Below are 18952 nucleotides of genomic sequence, written 5' to 3'. Positions count from 1 at the left end.
ACAGAAGTTAGCTATAGTATCTGACCACCTGCCTTGGGGGTAAGCATGACAGGACTCTATAAAGGCTAGACTGACTAGGTGACCATGTTTATCAATTACCTTTCAGGGATTCTTTATATACATGTGCTAGCACTCTGAGGATATGATTGATGATATCAACAAGAAGACACATCACTACAACATGCAACTAGAATGTACATTCTGGTGCACTTTTTTGATATGGACAAATCAGAGCTCCCTTATGCCCTCCTATGCACACCTGGCCTGAAAAGAAATTAGAGCAAGAATACACATACTGAGGTAAGCTAGCATACAGATAAAAGCTAGAGGGGATTATAGAAGCGGGGTCAACCTGAGAAGTATCAACAGGTGAACAAGAGGACTGAGGTAGAACAGAAAAAATAGCTGCAAGAGCAACAGGTGCAAAGTAGGTATCAGGGAGGACAAGAGGAACAACAAGACCTAAAAGGAGGTTATACCAAGGCACACCCATCACCAGGCAACCCCAGCCATGCCACATATAGAGGAGGGAGTGCAGATGGTCACCAATTGCCCTGGCAGAGGAGTCTCCTGCGTATGGATTCCTGACAGATTGCAGTTTCTGTAAATTGGGGTAAGGCCAGTGATTTTTCTGCCTCATGAGGGTGTAAAAATGAGAATAATGGATAAATAAAACTGTCTAGGCAGTCAGTTAAAAACTCATCTCTACCTTCCAATTTTTTATTTTGTCAGCGGTGATTCAGTAAGCACTCACATCACTATATATACTTAGTGCTCAATTTTGCCTTCCCTGAAATGTTCAGACTTCAAAGACTCAGCTGGAGTTGGTTCATGGATTTCTTTTGGCTTTAGCTAAACAGCAGGCATTTCAGGTATAATACAACAAATGCTCTACATCAAAGCCCTGTCCTGATAAGTTAATTCAAATGAATGGAAATAAAACAAACTAACCACAATAAGAATAGGATATGTGTTAAATGTCAAAAATGTCACCAATATTCTGGAAAACACTGCAGGAAGAAAAAATAAAGGTAATGTCAACAGCATTCAACCAGATCTCAATAAAATTGTATCTGCAGGAAGTAAAACCTTCTAGTTACTATGAGCAACTTACATTCCACACCTTGTTTTTCACTTCTTCTAACCATTTGACTGCCAAGAACTGTATCCTATCTGGAAAACCCATGCTGCATGGAATATGTGTGAAAAATGTGTGCAATTCCTCTTTTATGTTGACTATAACTGCAGATAGATATCTGGATATTTCGCACCAATCTGTTTGGCTATGTACACTGGGAAATTCTCAGCCAGCTGGGAGCAGGAGCTAAACTTTATTTTTTTTTTACCAGTCAATGTCATGAGATTAGAACCCAGCAAATGTGAAGCAGTGTATTGCAAAGCGTAAAGTATTCCATTGACAGAGTAGGAAGTGGTAAGAACCTTTGTCAGGTTCGTACTCGAACAGTATCCATCCACATGTATTGATTATGACAGTCTGCTGCCAGCAGGCTGTACACTGCATCTGTGTCTCCTTTCCGCCCAAATATGCTGAGTTTTTTGTTCTGTACTAGCCAAACCTCCTGTATGCACAAACCCTTAACAATATGTAATAAAATGAAAAATTGCTCGACCACTTCTTTCAGCATTTGCTTGTTGTGGTGGAAGAAAGGGTAGTAGGGCATAGAATTTGCAATAAGGCCCTGAGGGTCTAAAATGCTTCTCTTCTCAGACAACATACTGTATAGTATATCCTTAGCACTGGTGCATAATAGTATACACATTATGTTAGTAGCTATCCTGGTACCTGCCCTCGATTTTTACAAACTTTATGTTCTGATCACTGACAGTTTACACTGCCAGGTGCCACAGAGAGAGGTCACTGAGGGATACCATAACAATGTTGTCATGGAGATTCATGATCTGTAGTTATACCCCTGTCAGTGTCCCCATTGGAAGCATGTACCCTTATTACTGTTCTGGTGACTGAAAGACTGTGGAACAGGAAATTATAGAATATCTCTTCAACAGGGACAGAGGCAACCACTACTTTTATAAAGTAAGCAAAGGTTAAAAACTTTGTCAGGTTATAAGTTGAGTCAAATGCAGAAGATCTAACCCTTCCCTAATTAACTCGCAAAAAATAAAAATAAATTAACTGGAGTTGACATTTAAATGCTTGTTTGGTAATCTTACAAGCAGAGCTGTGATAGGAATTTGGTAACGATATCTAAAAAAATCACATGTATGGCAATTTCACCTTTTAAAAAGACCACTACTCAATAAAATTTTATATTCAGTTTAGGTAGCTAGTGACGGGTAGAGCATGTGTATAAATGTATGTTCACGTTTGTGGATGTGATGTGAAGACTCCATGCAGTTACATTTTGCAAAGTGTCAATGCATTTATGTTCACTTCAAACATGTAATCATGTAAAGGTGATTTTTTTTTTAAAATTAAGGACATAATTAAATATTTGCAATGAATACTGAGTCCCTCCACTTCAAGTCACCCTTTGTTTTTAATTGGTAATCCACCCGCTCAAGCAACATCAGTAACCCGTTAAAAAACTTGGACCTTCACAAAACAGCTGTCACAGTCTACAAACCTTTCCATTATCCACAGTAAACAAGCAATTTAAAAAATATATTAAAACACACAAATATTTTAATAATGAATCACACATTAGCAACAATATACAATGTTTTCATGTTATATATTTATATATATATATATATATATATATAGAATTTAAGCAATTTTTGAGTAGCATTCATTCTTAAACGCTTCAAATATTACATAATGTTGATATAACATTTTTGCAGAAATAAATATATTGCACTTAAAACGATATTTCCATCAGGTGCCACGTCACTTTTAACAACAACTGCATTTTTTTCTGGCATAAAATACATCTGTATAGATTACACTTATTTCCAGAGATTACACTCATTATAAAGGTAACAAAATGACACAGTAATACAGGAAACTAATAACAAATGCAAAAGTGAAATCCAGTTCTAAAAGTCAAATGAGGCCATGTCCGGGTACTCCGGTTTCCTCCCACACTCCAAAGACATGCTGGTAGGTTAATTGGCTTCTGTCTAAATTGGCCCTAGTATGTATGAATGTGAGTTAGGGATCTTAGATTGTAAGCTTCTTGAGGGTAGGAACTGATGTGAATGTACAAATGTATGTGTAAAGCACTGCGTTAATTTGACAGCGCTATATAAGTACCTGTAATAAAAATAATAATAATGTCCTGTTTTTTTTCCAAATGTGGCTCTTACTATCTGTTGTAAAGTGAGGAAGGAGTTTCAACCTGTGCTTAGAGGTGGGGTCATTGCAATGACTAAAATGAGAGACAAGATGGATATTGATCTGTTTTTGTATATTTTGATGAACAGTGAAAATGCTGCCAACTCTAACTTAAAAAAATTAATTTCAAATTCTTATTTTAAATCTGCCTTTTCTTTTTGCGTGAATGTATATGGATAAATACATCCTCTTATACCCCCCTAGGATCTTCATAAATTAACAGGTCAACCTATTTATCTTTTTTGTAACATTTTACCTATCTTTGTTTCTTGACTGTAATTTAGTGCTGGTAATAGTGGAACCATGATCAACTAATGAGGTGAAGATTCAAGCATTGTTTATGATCATTTCCAGTATGTTGGTGGCAAACAGCCAAACACAAGTGTTGATCAGCATTGGTTGAAGAAATCTTTAAGCAAAGTGAAACCTTAATTTCATATCAAAGATAACCAAATAAGCTTGTGGCTAATCCTTTCAATATACAAGACTTAAATGTAAGATCAGAAATTTGTATATCCAGGAAACCATCCAACCACACAATGGGAGTATTTTTTTTACATTCTGCTTGAAAGGGGTCCCAAAGCTAGCAAAATGTAGTTGGCTTAAGCCAGCTCTTGCCACTAGTTGCTGCCTACCAGTTAGGTGTTTTTAACTTCTGTAAAAAAGGTGGCATCCCCTCTAGGTTAGAAGTCACTGGAACCTTTTTGAAGACCATATATATATATATATATATATATATATATATATATATATATATATATATATATATATATATATATATATATAAAATTAAGTAATAGTAACAAACTCTGCATCATAGAACATCACATACACATTTCATCAATGTTCAAATCTTGGGCTTCAAAACTAGTTTCCGACATAACCGAATTGATACTCTTCTGGCTTTCTAAATAAATGGGAAGTTTCGGAACTGATCTCAACATTTTCCACCACTTACATAGAAGGTTACATTTTGCCACGAAGTGATAGTTGTGCCCTAAAATCTAATGTATATTTTTTTTCTCAAACATAAACACATTTTTTTAACAAATATAAAGTACACACCAATTGTTATTGCTGAATATCGGCATTGAACTGCAGGCGGTTACAAAATCCTATGTGTTTGTATTGTAGAAAACCAAGGTAATTTTATTTTAAAGCAGATGTAACAAAAGCTTGTGAATGCGACATGGAGAGGAAACAAAATCTGTGTCCTGCCTTAAATTTTTCAACGATGTGCTGGTCCCTAAGATGTTCACTGATCCACAGAATGCTTCAACATGCACTAAATCTGATAATAAATAATTAGCATTTATACTGAAATGGGAGAATAGCAGCAACATATGCCTCTAACAATTATTGCAATGTACCAAAAATCTGTCTTTTACAGTACTGCATTTAAACCATATTTCTTTTTGTCAGCTACTCCAGTTGAAACATTAAAGCAGCAATGAATGTTTACTGAACGTCAAGTGTATAAGCAAGAAAACTAACCAACAGTCAACACATCTATCAAAACTGTACACTGTATACAGATCAACTAGAGACCAATTCTAAAATAGATGTCGGTGCCAAAACTTGTAAAGTTATTGTGGAGAATTCAAACAGTGGAGGAACCAGTTTGATGTTTCCTTATATGTTTTTCTTCAGCTTATATAGGTTTGTCTCCATGATAAGATACATACATTGCTGCTTACATTGTGGAGTCACATCAATAAGTTTAGTGCTCTTCTCATCCTTTATGTGGTTCCTTATAATAGTGGCATGTGAGAATAGTTGCACTAGTGACCCTGTAATTGATGAGCTGCTTTAGTTTTATATATTTTAGGTGTTCAAGTGCAACATACCAGTCATACAAATGGAGTCATCACAGCCGAGGAGTGACGCAGTCCTTGGATGGCTGCATAAGGTCCCTGCTGGAAGTAGTGATGGTACCTGGGCATATGGAAAGAAGGAAATGAAGGCCCGCTACCTTGCATTGTGCTTGCAAGAGCTGAAGGTGTGAGTGGCATGCTGAGTCGACTGTAGGGAGGCAAGGAGCCTTGGATTGGGTGAGGAATTGGTGTTGCCAGAGAAGCGCTGCTAGAACCCAGTGCTGACAATGTTTGTGGGTGCTGGAAACTAGAGAACCCTGATGTGGAGGATACCCAGGAGGCGAGGGATAGGTTGTCAGAGGCTGTAAAAGCTGATCCTATAAAGAAAAGACAAATAATTTATTAATAACAGTTTAGTATAATATCAAGAGAAAGCTGAAATTTGTAACATCGTCTAACAATTGCAATGCTGTCTGCAAGATATTTCTCTACGAACAAGTGTTTCAGTAGAGATATGAACTGGTTACGTTCATTTTGCTTATTGAGTTGTATATAAAGTCTTCTAGCTGTTTACTTAAAGTGAAACTTAGGCTATATAATTAACTGTTTGCCGACCGCCCACCGTCGATTGACGGTGGAAGAATGGTACTCCTGCGCGAATCGCAGCAGCTGTACGGCGGGTGCATTAAGTAGTATCGGGCGCGCTCCCACCGCGTGACATAGGAGCCCGTGCACATGGCTGGCAGCCGCGATGCCGTCTGCAAGATATTTCTCTACGAACAAGTGTTTCAACAGAGATATGAGCTGGTTACGTTCATTTTGCTTATTGAGTTGTATATAAAGTCTTCTAGCTGTTTACTTAAAGTGAAACTTAGGCTATATAATTAACTGTTTGCCGACCGCCCACCGTCGATTGACGGTGGAAGAATGGCACTCCTGCGTGAATCGCAGCAGCTGTACGGCGGGTGCATTAAGTAGTATCGGGCGTGCACCCACCGCGTGACATAGGAGCCCGTGCACGTGGCCGGCGGCCGCGATGGCCGGCGGCTGCCCGCGATTGCTCCTGAGAAGGAGAGAATGGAGATCTGTCAATGTAAACAGACAGATCTCTGTTCTGTCAGGGGTGAGGAGAGCGATCTGTTGTTCCTACTGCTTAGGAACAATGATCGGTCTCCTGCCCCAGGCAGTCCCATCCCCCCACAGTTAGAATCACTCCCTAGGACACACATTTAACCCCTTGATCGCCCCCTAGTGTTAACCCCTTCCCTGCCAATGACATTTATACAGTAATCAATGGCTATTTATAGCTCTGATCACTATATAAATGTCAATGGTCCCAAATTAGTGTGAAAAGTGTCCGATCCGTCCGCCACAATGTCGCAGTCTCAATGAAAATTGCAGATCGCTGCCATTAATAGTAAAAAAAAAAAAAAAATAATAAAGATGCCATAAATCTATCCCTTATTTTGTAGATGCTATAACTTTTGCTCAAACCAATCGATAAACGCTTATTGCGATTTTTTTTACCAAAAATATGTAGGAGAATACATATTGGCCTAAAGTGATAAAGAAATATGTTTTTTAATATATTTTTTGGGGATATTTATTATAGCAAAAAGTAAAAAAAATTGCTTTTTTTTTCAAAATAGTCTGTATTTTCTTGTTTATAGCACAAAAACTAAAAGCCGCAGAGGTGATCAAATACCACCAAAAGAAAGCTCTATTTGTGGGGAAAAAAGGATGTCAATTTTGTTTGGATACATCGTTGCACAACCGCGCAATTGTCAGTTAAAGTGACGCAGTGCCGTATCGCAAAAAATGGCTCGTTCAGGAAGGGGGTAAATGCTTCTGGGGCTGAAGTGGTTAAAATTAGTGGACAGACAGGATTTTAAATGCAGAAGAGACATATTTTGTCTCTTCTACATTAAAGCTGCTTGCCTACCTGACTTGCCCAGTGAGCAGCGCACCCACAGCTTACTGTACAAATTTGGGAATGCCAAATCTGACTAAAGTCCTGCACATGCACATGGGCGAGGTAATCCCTGCCCAGGCCAATGACAGCGGACGGCGAATGATACCCAGAAGCCAGCCACCCGAAGATGTCAACAGCCAGGTGGGGAGTTAGAGGACACAGCATCGCTGGATCTGAGGTAAGTAATATTCTGCTTTAAAGCAGACATATGCCCCGTACACACGGTCGGATTTTCCGATGGAAAATGTGTGATAGGATCTTGCTGTCAGAAATTCCGACCGTGTGTAGGTTCCATCACACATTTTCCATCGGATTTTCCGACACACAAAGTTTGAGAGCAGGATATAAAATTTTCCGACAACAAAATCCGTTGTCGGAAATTCCGATCGTGTGTACACAAATCCAACGGACAAAGTGCCACGCATGCTCAGAATAAATTAAGAGATGAAAGCTATTGGCCACTGCCCCGTTTATAGTCCCGACGTACGTGTTTTACGTCACCGCGTTTAGAACGATCGGATTTTCCGACAACTTTGTGTGACCGTGTGTATGCAAGACAAGTTTGAGCCAACATCCGTCGGAAAAAATCCTAGGATTTTGTTGTCGGAATGTCCGAACAAAGTCCGACCGTGTGTACAGGGCATTACACTTCAGGAACAAAAAAAATGTCCCCCCCAGGAGCCTTTAAATATTGTACTAATATGCAGAGCATATTAGCACATTAGGGCAGACTTACCTTGGAAGCGACCCTTTCCAGAGCTACACTATCAGTGCTCCTGTTGGACATGGGTGCTTCCATCTTCTCCCGGTCTTCTGGGTTCTGACTCTCTGACTCTTTGGCCGCTTGCTGTAATTGCCCAATACAGGATGATGTCAGAATGAGTCGTGTTGCAATTGTATGCTGAGCTGCGTACGTGCATCTCAGTGTATATTCAGAAAAAGGAAACCAACGCTAACTGGCAGGGAGAAAGATTTATAACAGAAGAAACTAGTAGGCTCTTCATTCGTATCCTGCTTTTCAGCCTATTGTTAATTTTTATATTTAATTCTGCTTTAATAAAGTATAAACAAGGCAAACTGAATTTTTGCTAGTACAAAATTAACTATTCAAAGTAAACACATCTGCATTGTATTCACTTACATTCATTTTGCAAAGTCAACAGCCATTTCTGTTTTAATAAATGAAAGCCACTGACTTACCCCTGCTCTGTACCACCTGGCCATCTTCTGTCAAAACATCATCATCTCCCCCATAGGTCCGAATTGGAGATCTTGCATAAGAATGTTTCTGAATAAGGCTTTCCACACTTTCTCTGCATAATATATATAAAAAAAAAAATCTTTAATTTAGAAATAACTATCGTTCTTCTTTCCTAGAAACAGAAGTAGGTGGTTTAATATGTATTAAAATCACTATTAGCAGTTATAAGTATTCTATTTTTTCTCTGAGTAATAGCAAAAACACTCACTTATTCATATCTCAAAACTCATAAGAAGAGTTCTTTTTAACATGCATAGTTTTTAAAGGCTGGTACATACGGGCCATACATTCAGCTTGTGTGTACAGCAGCATTTCCAACAACAGAGGGTGGTCTAACAACTGGCTTTTATCAAATGGGCATGCTGGAAAACCAGCATCTGATCAGCGCTTGCAGCAAATGGCTGTGAGTGCTGATCAATGTGTTCTGGAGAGGGGGGCAGTCCCCGTGTCAGAACAGGATAACTCAGCAGGGGGGATCGCCTCACTAACATCACTTAGTTAGCTACCCCTCAGCTTTTTTTGTTTTGCCCGCTGGGTTGAACGAAAAAAATATAACTCCCCGTGTGTACGAGCATTAGGCTAAACCTACTTTAAAGGTATATAGAAAGTTGAAAATGGAGTTAGATGGACAATACTGTGAAACACAGCACAGCGTGGTTGCCTGTCATTGCTGGTTCTTTCTCTCCCAGTGTGAGCGCTGCTGTAGAGGGGATAATAGGAGTTTGATATCAAGAGAGATTCTGTAATGCCTACCAGATGCATGTGAAACATATTCAATGGTTTCCAATGAATCCATAGCCAGATTAAATTATATTTTGTTATTATCTGTCTAAAAATAAAAAACATGTTATACTTACCTGCTCTGTGCAGTGGTTTTGCACAGAGTAGCCCTCATCCTCCTCTTCTCAGTTCCGTCCTCAGCTCTCCTGGCCCCTCCCTCCTGTTCAGTGTCCCCAAAGCAAGCAGCTTGCTATGGGGGCACCCTAGCTGAGTCACAGCTCCGTGTGTCCATTGAGACACGGAGCCCCGGTTCGGCCCTGCCTCTCTCTCTCCTGATTGGCTAACTGACTTTGATTTACAGCAGCGGCAGCCAATGGCTGCCGCTGCAGCCATTGGCGGAGTCCCAGACGGCTGAAGCACTCGTGGACATCGATGAGAGATGGGGCTCAGGTAACTATTAGGGGGGCAGAGGGGGGCTGCTGCACACAGAAGGTTTTTTATCTTAATACATAGAATGCATTAAGATAAAAAAACCTTCTGACTTTACAACCACTTTAAATCAGAAATGTAACAAGCACTCAATCTTTGTAACCATTTTGTATATCTGCACTTCCCCATTCCTCACTATTCCCCCCCCCCTCTCCCCTCTCTCCGTGTCCCCTGCTCTCCTCTGTTCCCGTTTCCTTGTCCCTCCTTTCTCTTCCCTCTCCCCCTTTTCCCCTCTCCCACTCTCTCTTCCCTCCCTTTTTCCCTTTTTTTTCCCCTCCTTCCCTTCTCCCCTCCTTCCTCCCCCCTTTCCCCCCCCCGCCCCCTTCACTCTCCCCATCAATACCCAATTAACAACCCACCAACCCCCCTTCACCTTTTCCCTCCCTAGTTCTTTCCTTCAAGGCCCCCCCTTTTCCTGTTTTTTTTGTTCCGCTCCCCCCCTCCCCTCTTTTACCTTTGGTCTTCCTTCCCCTTCCCCTTTCCTCACCCCCCTTTCCTCCACATTATCCCTTTCCTTTCTGGTGCACTATACATTATTTTATGGTTAGCATTCCACCAACCATTGTGTATATATAGTCTTTTTCCTAGCTAGATTTATTATCCGCACAATCCCCGTGTCCACCGCGGGGGGGGGGGGGGGGACTTTTGAGTAGCTGGGTCTTGTACCTGGTGTTGGGCCTCTTGGGTAAGCAACTTCACAGTGATACTGCTGAGTTTTATGTACTAATATGCTCTTGTATGTTTTGTTTTTTTGCTTTGTACCTTATTACATTATTTGTTTTATAGATTACTCCTCCTGACAGAGCGGTCTGTGTACCGTGAAACTAGTAGAGGACTGGTTAATCTATGAAAAAACTTCATCATCAGATACTTCTTGGGGAAACCTTTGAGTATTTGTGTACAGTTTTTGAATTTTTATTGAGATTTATGTATGTTTTTTATATGTAATAAATAATTTATTTTTTACCCAAATTTATCAATTTGTATCAGTACCGAGATAGTCCACCAAAAACTTTTGTTGGGTGAGAGTGTATGTTTGGACAACCTCAGCAACTGTCCTCACCTCCTACCCTCTCCCTCTTTTCCTATATAAATTCTGGATGATGGTACTTTTTTATGCCTAGATCTAGGCTTATTTGAGGCTATACTCAAAAATTTATCTTTTTTTTTCTCTTTTTTTTCCACTTTTTTGGAACCAGTGACATTTATACAGCGATCTGAGCTAAAAATAGCCACTGATTACTGTAGAAATGTCACTGGCAGGGAAGGGGTTAACACTAGGGAACGCTCAAGGGGTTAACTGTGTTCCCTATGTGTTTTTCTAACTGTGGGGGGAATATGGTTGACTAGAGAAGGAGAGAGATTGTTGTTCCTACTTAGTAAGAACACACGATCTGTCTCCTCTCCCCTGAAAGAACCGGGATTTGTGTGTTTACACATACAGATCCCGGCTCTTGCTCTGTCACGAGCGATCACTGGTGCCCGGCGGTCATCGTGCCCATCGGGGCATGTGCATCGGCTCCGGGCACGCGCCTCTGGCGGTGCACTCTTCTGCTACAGCGTCTTCAAGAGCCGACGTACAGCTACAACCGCTCGCCCAGAGGAGCCAACCTGGCGCAGTATAACTGCGGTGGCTGGTCAGGAAGTGGTTAAAGTGTAAGTAAAACTGAATCTTATTAAATTGGTTATAAAGTAATAAAATGTTTTATCTGAATGCATTTGCTGCATTTAGGTAAGAAATGCCCCAATACTTGGTTCCCCCCATCCCCCCCATAAGTGTCTACACTTACCTGAGTCCCCTCTCGATCCAGTGTGCCCACCTGGTCTAACAGGAGATTCTGAGAGTACCAGGAGCCATTGGCTTCTGCTTCTGTCAGTCAAATCCTGTGAGATGGGAGTGGGGAGCATGGGCGAGCCCACTGTTTGAATCTATGGACGCAAACAGCCCGGCTCGTGAGTGCACCCTCATGGATGCCCTCATAACACACAACTTGCTAAGGGGGCATTTGGAGAAGAGGAAGAGTGGGAAGCACTGGTTGGGGACCGCTAAAGAAGAGGTAAGGGACCGCTCTGTGCAAAATCATTGTACAGAGCAGGTAAGTATAAACCTCTTTTTTTATTTTTATTAAAAACTGCCCCCCCCCCCCCCCCCCACTGGGAGATTGACCCACTTTATTGGGCTGGTGACCATTGTACCCAGTACTAAAAGTGAAAGGAATTTCAAAATGTTTAAATTGTCATAGGAACAGGAGTTGAAGGGAAATCTTTCAATGGGTAAATCTGATGACAACTTTAATGAAAAAAAAAGGGCATCCAAGAGGCAATGGGACTTTGATATGAGTTTATGAGTTTATTCAAGGTAGTGAGAGGGCGAAAAACATTTGAAGAGCCCAGTTGCTCAGGTTAGGCTGCTCACAACAGAAGAGGCTACCCTCCAGTGGGTACTCTAGAAGGTTAACAGAGAAAGACGTGCGTATATGGAAGGATCCAGCCCACATTACTGATGACAATTTGGAAGAGAGGATTTCCCCTCAATTTAGTGAGAATTCATCTTATTTCCTGTTATGTCTCCTTGATACAGCCTGAGGGAAAATCTCCTCCATGGGGCACAGAAAAAAAAAACTGATGGATTTGAACTATTCTCTACTTGTTCCAAAACTAAATTAAACATATATTTCCTTTACTGTAGGTGCTGTAAGCCCATATAGGGGAAAGCAGACTGAAGATATAAATTCATTGGAGTCTAAAATTACTTTTGGTTTGAAAGCCTTAAGTTTAACCCTCTGTTCTTAGGTCCACCAATCTGCTGTTGTCAATATAAAGGGATCTCAATCTGTCTGCCAATTTTTCTACTTTTTTACATGAAAAATATAAAAAAGGATTAAAAAAGGATCAACATTTAAAAATGTCATGCTGGTGCATATGAAAAAGGATGTGAAGCTCCTACTTAATTTTAAGTTTAATAAAATCCTGGCAATTCTCAATCACATTTAGTCTTACTATTAATATCCTAACATGTTTCAATTACACACCTGTCATTCACTGTGTGATGGAAACATGTTGCCACCAGATGGAGCTGTTTGAGAAGGAAAAAAAACGTGTTTTTTTTTGTGAGATTAATGCAGTGGCTAGGTATGGTCCAAAGAATAATCTCTTTAATACAGTCTTAATAAATCCTATATTTCAAAAAGCTGATAAATGTATTACTGTATTTATTGGCATATAACACTCACTTTTTCACCATGAAAATCGGGTGCAAATAGTGTGTGCGTGTTATACGCCAATACTACAATTTCGGTTGCCTTGGAGGCAACCGGGGGTGGGGGGGGGGGGGGGGCGGGACGAGTGCCGTCAGATTACATACAGTGAGAATCTCCTGTTTACTTGGCGGCCTCTGTAATAGGAAGTCAATAGATGGCAATGGCGAGGCTGCTGCATTGATGGCAATGGCGAGGCTGCTGCATTGATGGCAATGGCGAGGCTGCTGCATTGATGTGGACTAATAAGGCTCTATTGATGGCACTTGTGAGACTGCAGGTGAGCATTGATCAGGCTGCATTGATGGCAATGGTGAGGCTGCAGATGGGCACTGACCCTTATTTTGCTTCAAAGTTCCTTATTTAAAATTTAAGTTTTTTTCCTGAAACTTCCCTCTTAAAATGAATGTGCATGTTATACACCTGTGCGTGTTATATGCCGATAAATACGGTATTTTCTTTTAACTCAATCACCAAGAGAAATGTTTTTTTTTAAGTCTTAACTAAGAAACTATGTTAAACCAAATTATTTCATATTGTTTAAATTATTATATATTTGCTTATTTATGTTCAACAGCCATATGGGCTGTTTAGTAGCACGTTTTTTTTATCTATGAAATATACAGAAAAATCAAAGTTTATTACATGTTCATGCTACTTAGCTTATTGAGAATGCACTTATTACGTGGGCACTGTGAGCCTAGTAATAGTTGCTTTTTATTATAGTGTAAGGTTTTAAAGTGTACCGCAACACTAAAATGTAATACAGTGCCTTGAAAAAGTATTCCTATCCCTTGATATATTCCACATGTTGTCATGTTACAACCAAAAATGTAAATGTATTTTATTGAGATTTTATGTGGTTTTATTGTGATTTTAAGTGGCACATAATTGTGAAGTGGAAAGAAAATGATAAATGGTTTTCAAATGTTTTCACAAATAAATATGTGAAAAGTGTGGCATGCGTTTGTATTCAGCCCCCTGAGTTAATACTTGGTAGAACTACCTTTCACTGCAATTACGGCTGCAAGTCTTTTTTGGCTTGTCTCTACCAGCCTTGCACATCTAGAGAATGACATTTTTGCCTATTCTTCTTTGCAAAATAGCTCAAGCTTTGTCAGATTCGATGGAGAGCGTCTGTGAACAGTAATTTGCAAGTCTTGCTACAGATTCTCAATTGGATTTAGGTCTAAACTTTGACTTGGCCATTCTAACACATGATCATGCTTTGATCTAAACCATTCCATTGTAGCTCTAGCTGTTTATTTAGGTTTGTTGTCCTGCTAGAATGTGAACCTCCACTCCAGTCTAAAATCTTTTGCAGACTCTAACAGGTTTTCTTTTAAAATTGCCCTGTATTTGGCTCCATCCATCTTCTTATCAACTCTGACCAGCTTCCCTGTCCCTGCTGAAGAAAAGCATCCCCACAACATAATGCTGCCACCACCATGTTTCATGTGGGGATGGTGTGTTCCGGGTGATGTGCAGTGCTATTTTTCCACCACACAGCCTTTTGCTTTTAGGCCAAAAAGTTCAATTGTGGTCTCATCTGACCAGAGCACCTTCTTCCACCTGTTTGCTATGTCCCTCACACGGCTTCTCGCAAACTGCAAACAGGACTTTTTATGGCTTTCTTTCAACAATAGCTGTCTTCTTGCCACTCTTCCATGAAGGCCAGATTTGTGGAGTGCACGACTAAAAGTTGTCCTGTTTGGGTATGTCTCTACCATCTTTGCACATCTAAAGAGTGAAATGTTTGCCAATTTTTCTTTGCAAAAGAGCTCAAGCTCTGTCAGACTGGATGGAGAGCATATGTGAACAGCAATTTTCAAGTCTTGCCACAGATTTTCAATTGGATTTAGCTCTGGACTTTCTAAAACATGACTATGCTTTGATCTGAACCATTCAATTGAAGCCCTGGCTGTGTGTTTAGGGTCGCTGTCCTGCTGGAAGGTGAACCTCTGCCCCGGTCTCAAGTCTTTTGCAGACTGTAACAGGTCTTCTATGATTGCCCTATATTTGGCTCCATCCCTCTTCCCATCAACTCTGACCAGCTTACCTGTCCCTGCTGAAGATAAGCATCCCAGTATCCCAACATGATGCTGCAACCACCATTTTTCACAGGATGGTGTGTTCAGGGTGATGTGCAGTGTTAGTTTTCCATCACACATAGCATTTTGCTTTTAGGCCAAAAAGTTAAATTTTGGTCTCATCTGAACAGAGCACCTTCTTCCACATGTTTGCTGTTTCCCCCATGGCTTCTCACAAACTGTAAACGTGACTTCTAATGGCTTTCTTTCAACCATGGCTTTCTTCTTGCCATTCTTCCATAAAGGCCAGATGTGTGAAGTACACAACTAATAGTTGTCCTGTAGTCAGATTCTCCCACCTGAGCTGTGGATCTCTGCAGCTCCTCCAGATTTACCATGGGCCTATTGGCTCCTTTTCTGATTAATGCTCTCCTTTCCTGGCCTGTCAGTTTAGTTGGACGGCCATGTCTTGGTAGGTTTGCAGTTGTGCCATACTCTTTCCATTTTCGGATGACGGATTGAATAGTGCTCCGTGAGATGTTCAAAGCTTGGGATATTTTTTTATAACCTAACCCTGCCTTAAACTTCTCCACGACTTTATCTCTGACCTGGTCTGGTGTGTTCCTTGGCCTTCATGTTGCTGTCTGTTCACTAAGGTTCTTTAACAAACCTCTGAGGACTTCACAGAACATCTTTATTTATTATGAGATTAAATTACATACAGGAGGATTCTATTTACTAATTTGGTGACTTCTAACGGCAATTGGTTCCACTAGATTTTAGTTAGGGGTATCATATTAAAGGGGGCTGAATACAAATCCATGCCATACTTTTCAGATAAAAAAGAAAAATTACCGCGCTAACACAAAAAATAGCTGCAGTTCTAAAATTGCGGGATATACAAAATCAAATAAGATAATGGTTAGATTATTGCACTTATGTAAACAGCAGAGTTAAAAGCAAGGATAAAATACAGCCTACATTGTGAATCATATCAGGACGTTAATACGATTGTGCGCCTGGTTTATTTACAAGCTGTTTCACAGCTTGCTGTTGGTAAGCATTTATTTTACCTGGTGGTGGATTCTTTCACGTGGTGTCACCGGAAGGATTTATAAGCTTCATTGCACCTTATTGGACATTATTTGAATTTATATTTGGACTTTATTATTTCACTGGTGTGATTTTTCTATATTGTTTTATTTTCACATGGGTTGTGTTTAGTGTTTTTCTTTTTGATATTTATGTGGATCCTTCAGAGATCTATTTATATTATAATACACTTGTTTGCAGCGCGGTTTATATCTAACCATACTTTTCAGATATTTGTTTGTAAAAAATTTTGAAAACCATTTATCATTTTCCTTCCACTACAAAATTATGTGCCACTTTGTGTTGGTCTATCACATGAAATCCCCAAAAAATAAATTTATGGTTTTGGTTGTAACCTGAGAAAATGTGGAAAATTTCAAGGGGTATGAATACTTTTTCAAGGCACTGTATATTGTAGCTTACCCGTTCTTAGATTATGTAGCTGCTTTGGTTTTTCTCTTTTTTTCTGTTTTTACCTGGTGAACCTGCTAGTATTATTTATTAATTTATTTTATTTTCATTTCAGGTACTTACATAGCACCATCAATTTACGCAGCGCTTCATATATATAATACATACTTTTTTGTAGTTCATAGAGGATTGCTGGGAAAACAAATAACGTTGTTCAGTGTGTAAGCAGGTGGATGTTGAAAATATTTTTACTGTTTCCTATGTAATGTGGTTAAATTTCTGTATTGTAGTGTAAATATGTTGCAGTGTTTAGTTGTGTTTTCCCTGCTAAGGTGGTACTCCCTTGGAGGTATAGGTTAACTCTGCTGGTCAGATTTTCCCAGGGTTTTTGGGAAGGTACCACCCTCTACTGGGGTAACCACTTAAAAAGAGAGGTAACCATATCTTTGGGGCACAGCGGTGAGTAAGATGGCTTGAGGTTCAGTTCCAGGTCTCCCCATCCAAAGAACAAGTGATGTGATCCACTATTTACACTTAACCACCCCCGAGGTTCCAGAGGTATAGACGCTGTGACTCAGGGATGCAGGGCCATGGATGCTTTTGACTCAAGTATTTTAAGGATTTTCCACACCTATTCAAGGTATGACTACCTCATGGGCAAGGAGAGATCATTTATAGGAATGTGTATTGAAGATATCTTTGTTGAACTGTTCACATGTTGTATTTAAACAACTTCAGTAAAACAACTTTTGTTGTTTTTTTAACTTTGTCTGGTCTGAAGTTATTTGAGGACAACCGTAAAGGGTTGCATACATGGTGTATCACAGAACAGGGTTATGTGGGGATGAGACAAGACAGAGAAGATGCAGTACTTATGTCTAACATGCAGTGAAGCTATTCCGAGAAGGCTATATTGCTGTTGCCAGTGACTACAGTATTAGAGTTGAGTGTATAAGCAGCCAGCTGGTCAGGAAGCAGTGTGACTTGGTCTAGGTGAAGGAGGGCCCTGGTAATAAAGGAGCTGGTATGCCTATGCTCCTTCCTTAGTGACTGGTACCCCAATATAAGACCGACATTAAGACACAGGCATCCTAGGGACCCAGCCTGTATGTCACAGAAGACAGAGTGAGACCTCAGGAGAGACATGGGTTACGTACAAGTTAAGCTTCCTAGTATTCAAGAGTAATTTATGAATCCATGTCACCATGGGTAACTGGGCTAGTGGAGTCCGGTACAGGTTCAGCGGTACCAGCTCAGAAATGCAGAGAAAAGAGATACGAAGGTATTGAAGAACTGTTATCTATAGTGTACAGAGTGTAATGAGTTAAAGAACTGTGCCACGGGCTTCAAGGAGTTAATGAAGTCTTACAGGAAGCCTTAACGGCAGCCTTGCATTGAATAACAGCCTCAGCCTGTCTCTGGAGGCACTAGCAAGCGCTTTCTCCGGGTCCTTGTATGGGTGCAGTGAGTACCGCCCAAAGCTGCACAAAAAGTTACAAGGCCACTGCAATTTGGGTAAGATAAACAATTAACATTTTGTACTTACTTGCAAGAAAAGGACTTAAGTTGGCTATAGATGGATTTAAATTAAATCCATCTATGGCTGTTTCTGCTCAACAGAAGTCAATCTCATGATCAACTTCTCTCAAAACAGGGCTGTCGGAAACTTTTCATTCGATCAGCTCCTGCAGCCCATCGGCTGCATGCTTATCAGTGTATTCTGAGACAAATCCCACTGTCAGAATACAAAACAGCAGGGAGAATTCCTCCATCCACCCACCTTGTATGGCCAGCCTTAGGCGGTTTAGCGGTTTGAATCTGGGCTGGTTCAGCAGGAACCAGCTGAGATTCGAACCGTCTGTGGGCAGATTGAATGTACCAAGTTGATTGATCGATTAACTTGGATAAAACCAGCCTGCCGGATTTACCTACGATTTACCCGGCTGCCCCCCCACCCCACCGGGAGCAGACAATTGCTACGCAGGAGGGAGTCCCCTGTCAGCACTTTCTGTGTTGATGGGGGAATCATGCAAATTTCTTTCCTGCAACCCGTGGTTGTGGGAAAGAAATTTGCACTGTCTATGGCCTGCCTCAGCCTGAAAAAAAAAATTAGATACAGCCACTACATCTCAAGCCAGCCATAGAGGAATCAAATCTCGGCTGGTTCAGCAGGCTATAGCTACTAGCAGTAACCACTGTGTCCTCTCGGCAGGGAAGGCTCCCTGTCCCCCCCCCTTCCTCCAACACAATAGCTCCACGGGAGGGATTCCTTCATCAACCTTTCTGTTGTGTTCATCTGTGTGCCACGCAGAGCATGGAGAAGAGAAAGAGCAGCAAAGAATTGTCTGAGAATTTAAGGACAAAAAACGAGCAAAAGCATGGACAAGCTCCAGTTTACAAGTCCATCAACAGAGATCTTAATGTTTCTGTGTCCACTGTGTGCAACATTGTCAAGAGGTTTACAGCCCATGGCACTGTAGCCAATCTCCCTGGACGTGGACGACAGAGAAACATTTATCAAAGAGTTTGCCAAAACTTACCTGAGGAAGCCAAGATCCTGTTGGGAGAATGTGCTGTGGACAGACGAAAC

The 18952-nt window shown here is 40.6% G+C and overlaps 1 protein-coding gene across 1 annotated transcript in view; it reads right to left on the bottom strand.

Annotated features, from left to right (window-relative positions):
- Positions 1 to 2824: 2824 nt before the first annotated feature.
- Positions 2825 to 18952, bottom strand: part of TBX20 (T-box transcription factor 20) — a 69712-nt gene continuing 53584 nt past the window's right edge. The window contains exons 7-8 of the mRNA XM_073632684.1: positions 8303 to 8415; positions 2825 to 5507 (exon numbers count right to left, since the gene is read on the bottom strand). Of these exons, the coding sequence (XP_073488785.1) occupies positions 5167 to 5507; positions 8303 to 8415 (454 nt within the window). The 3' untranslated portion in view covers positions 2825 to 5166. The remainder of the gene's footprint in view (positions 5508 to 8302; positions 8416 to 18952) is intronic.

This window comes from Aquarana catesbeiana, linkage group LG05, assembly GCF_042186555.1.
Source record: "Aquarana catesbeiana isolate 2022-GZ linkage group LG05, ASM4218655v1, whole genome shotgun sequence".
Taxonomy (NCBI): Eukaryota; Metazoa; Chordata; class Amphibia; order Anura; family Ranidae; genus Aquarana; species Aquarana catesbeiana.
This window is presented reverse-complemented; position numbering and strand designations above follow the sequence as displayed.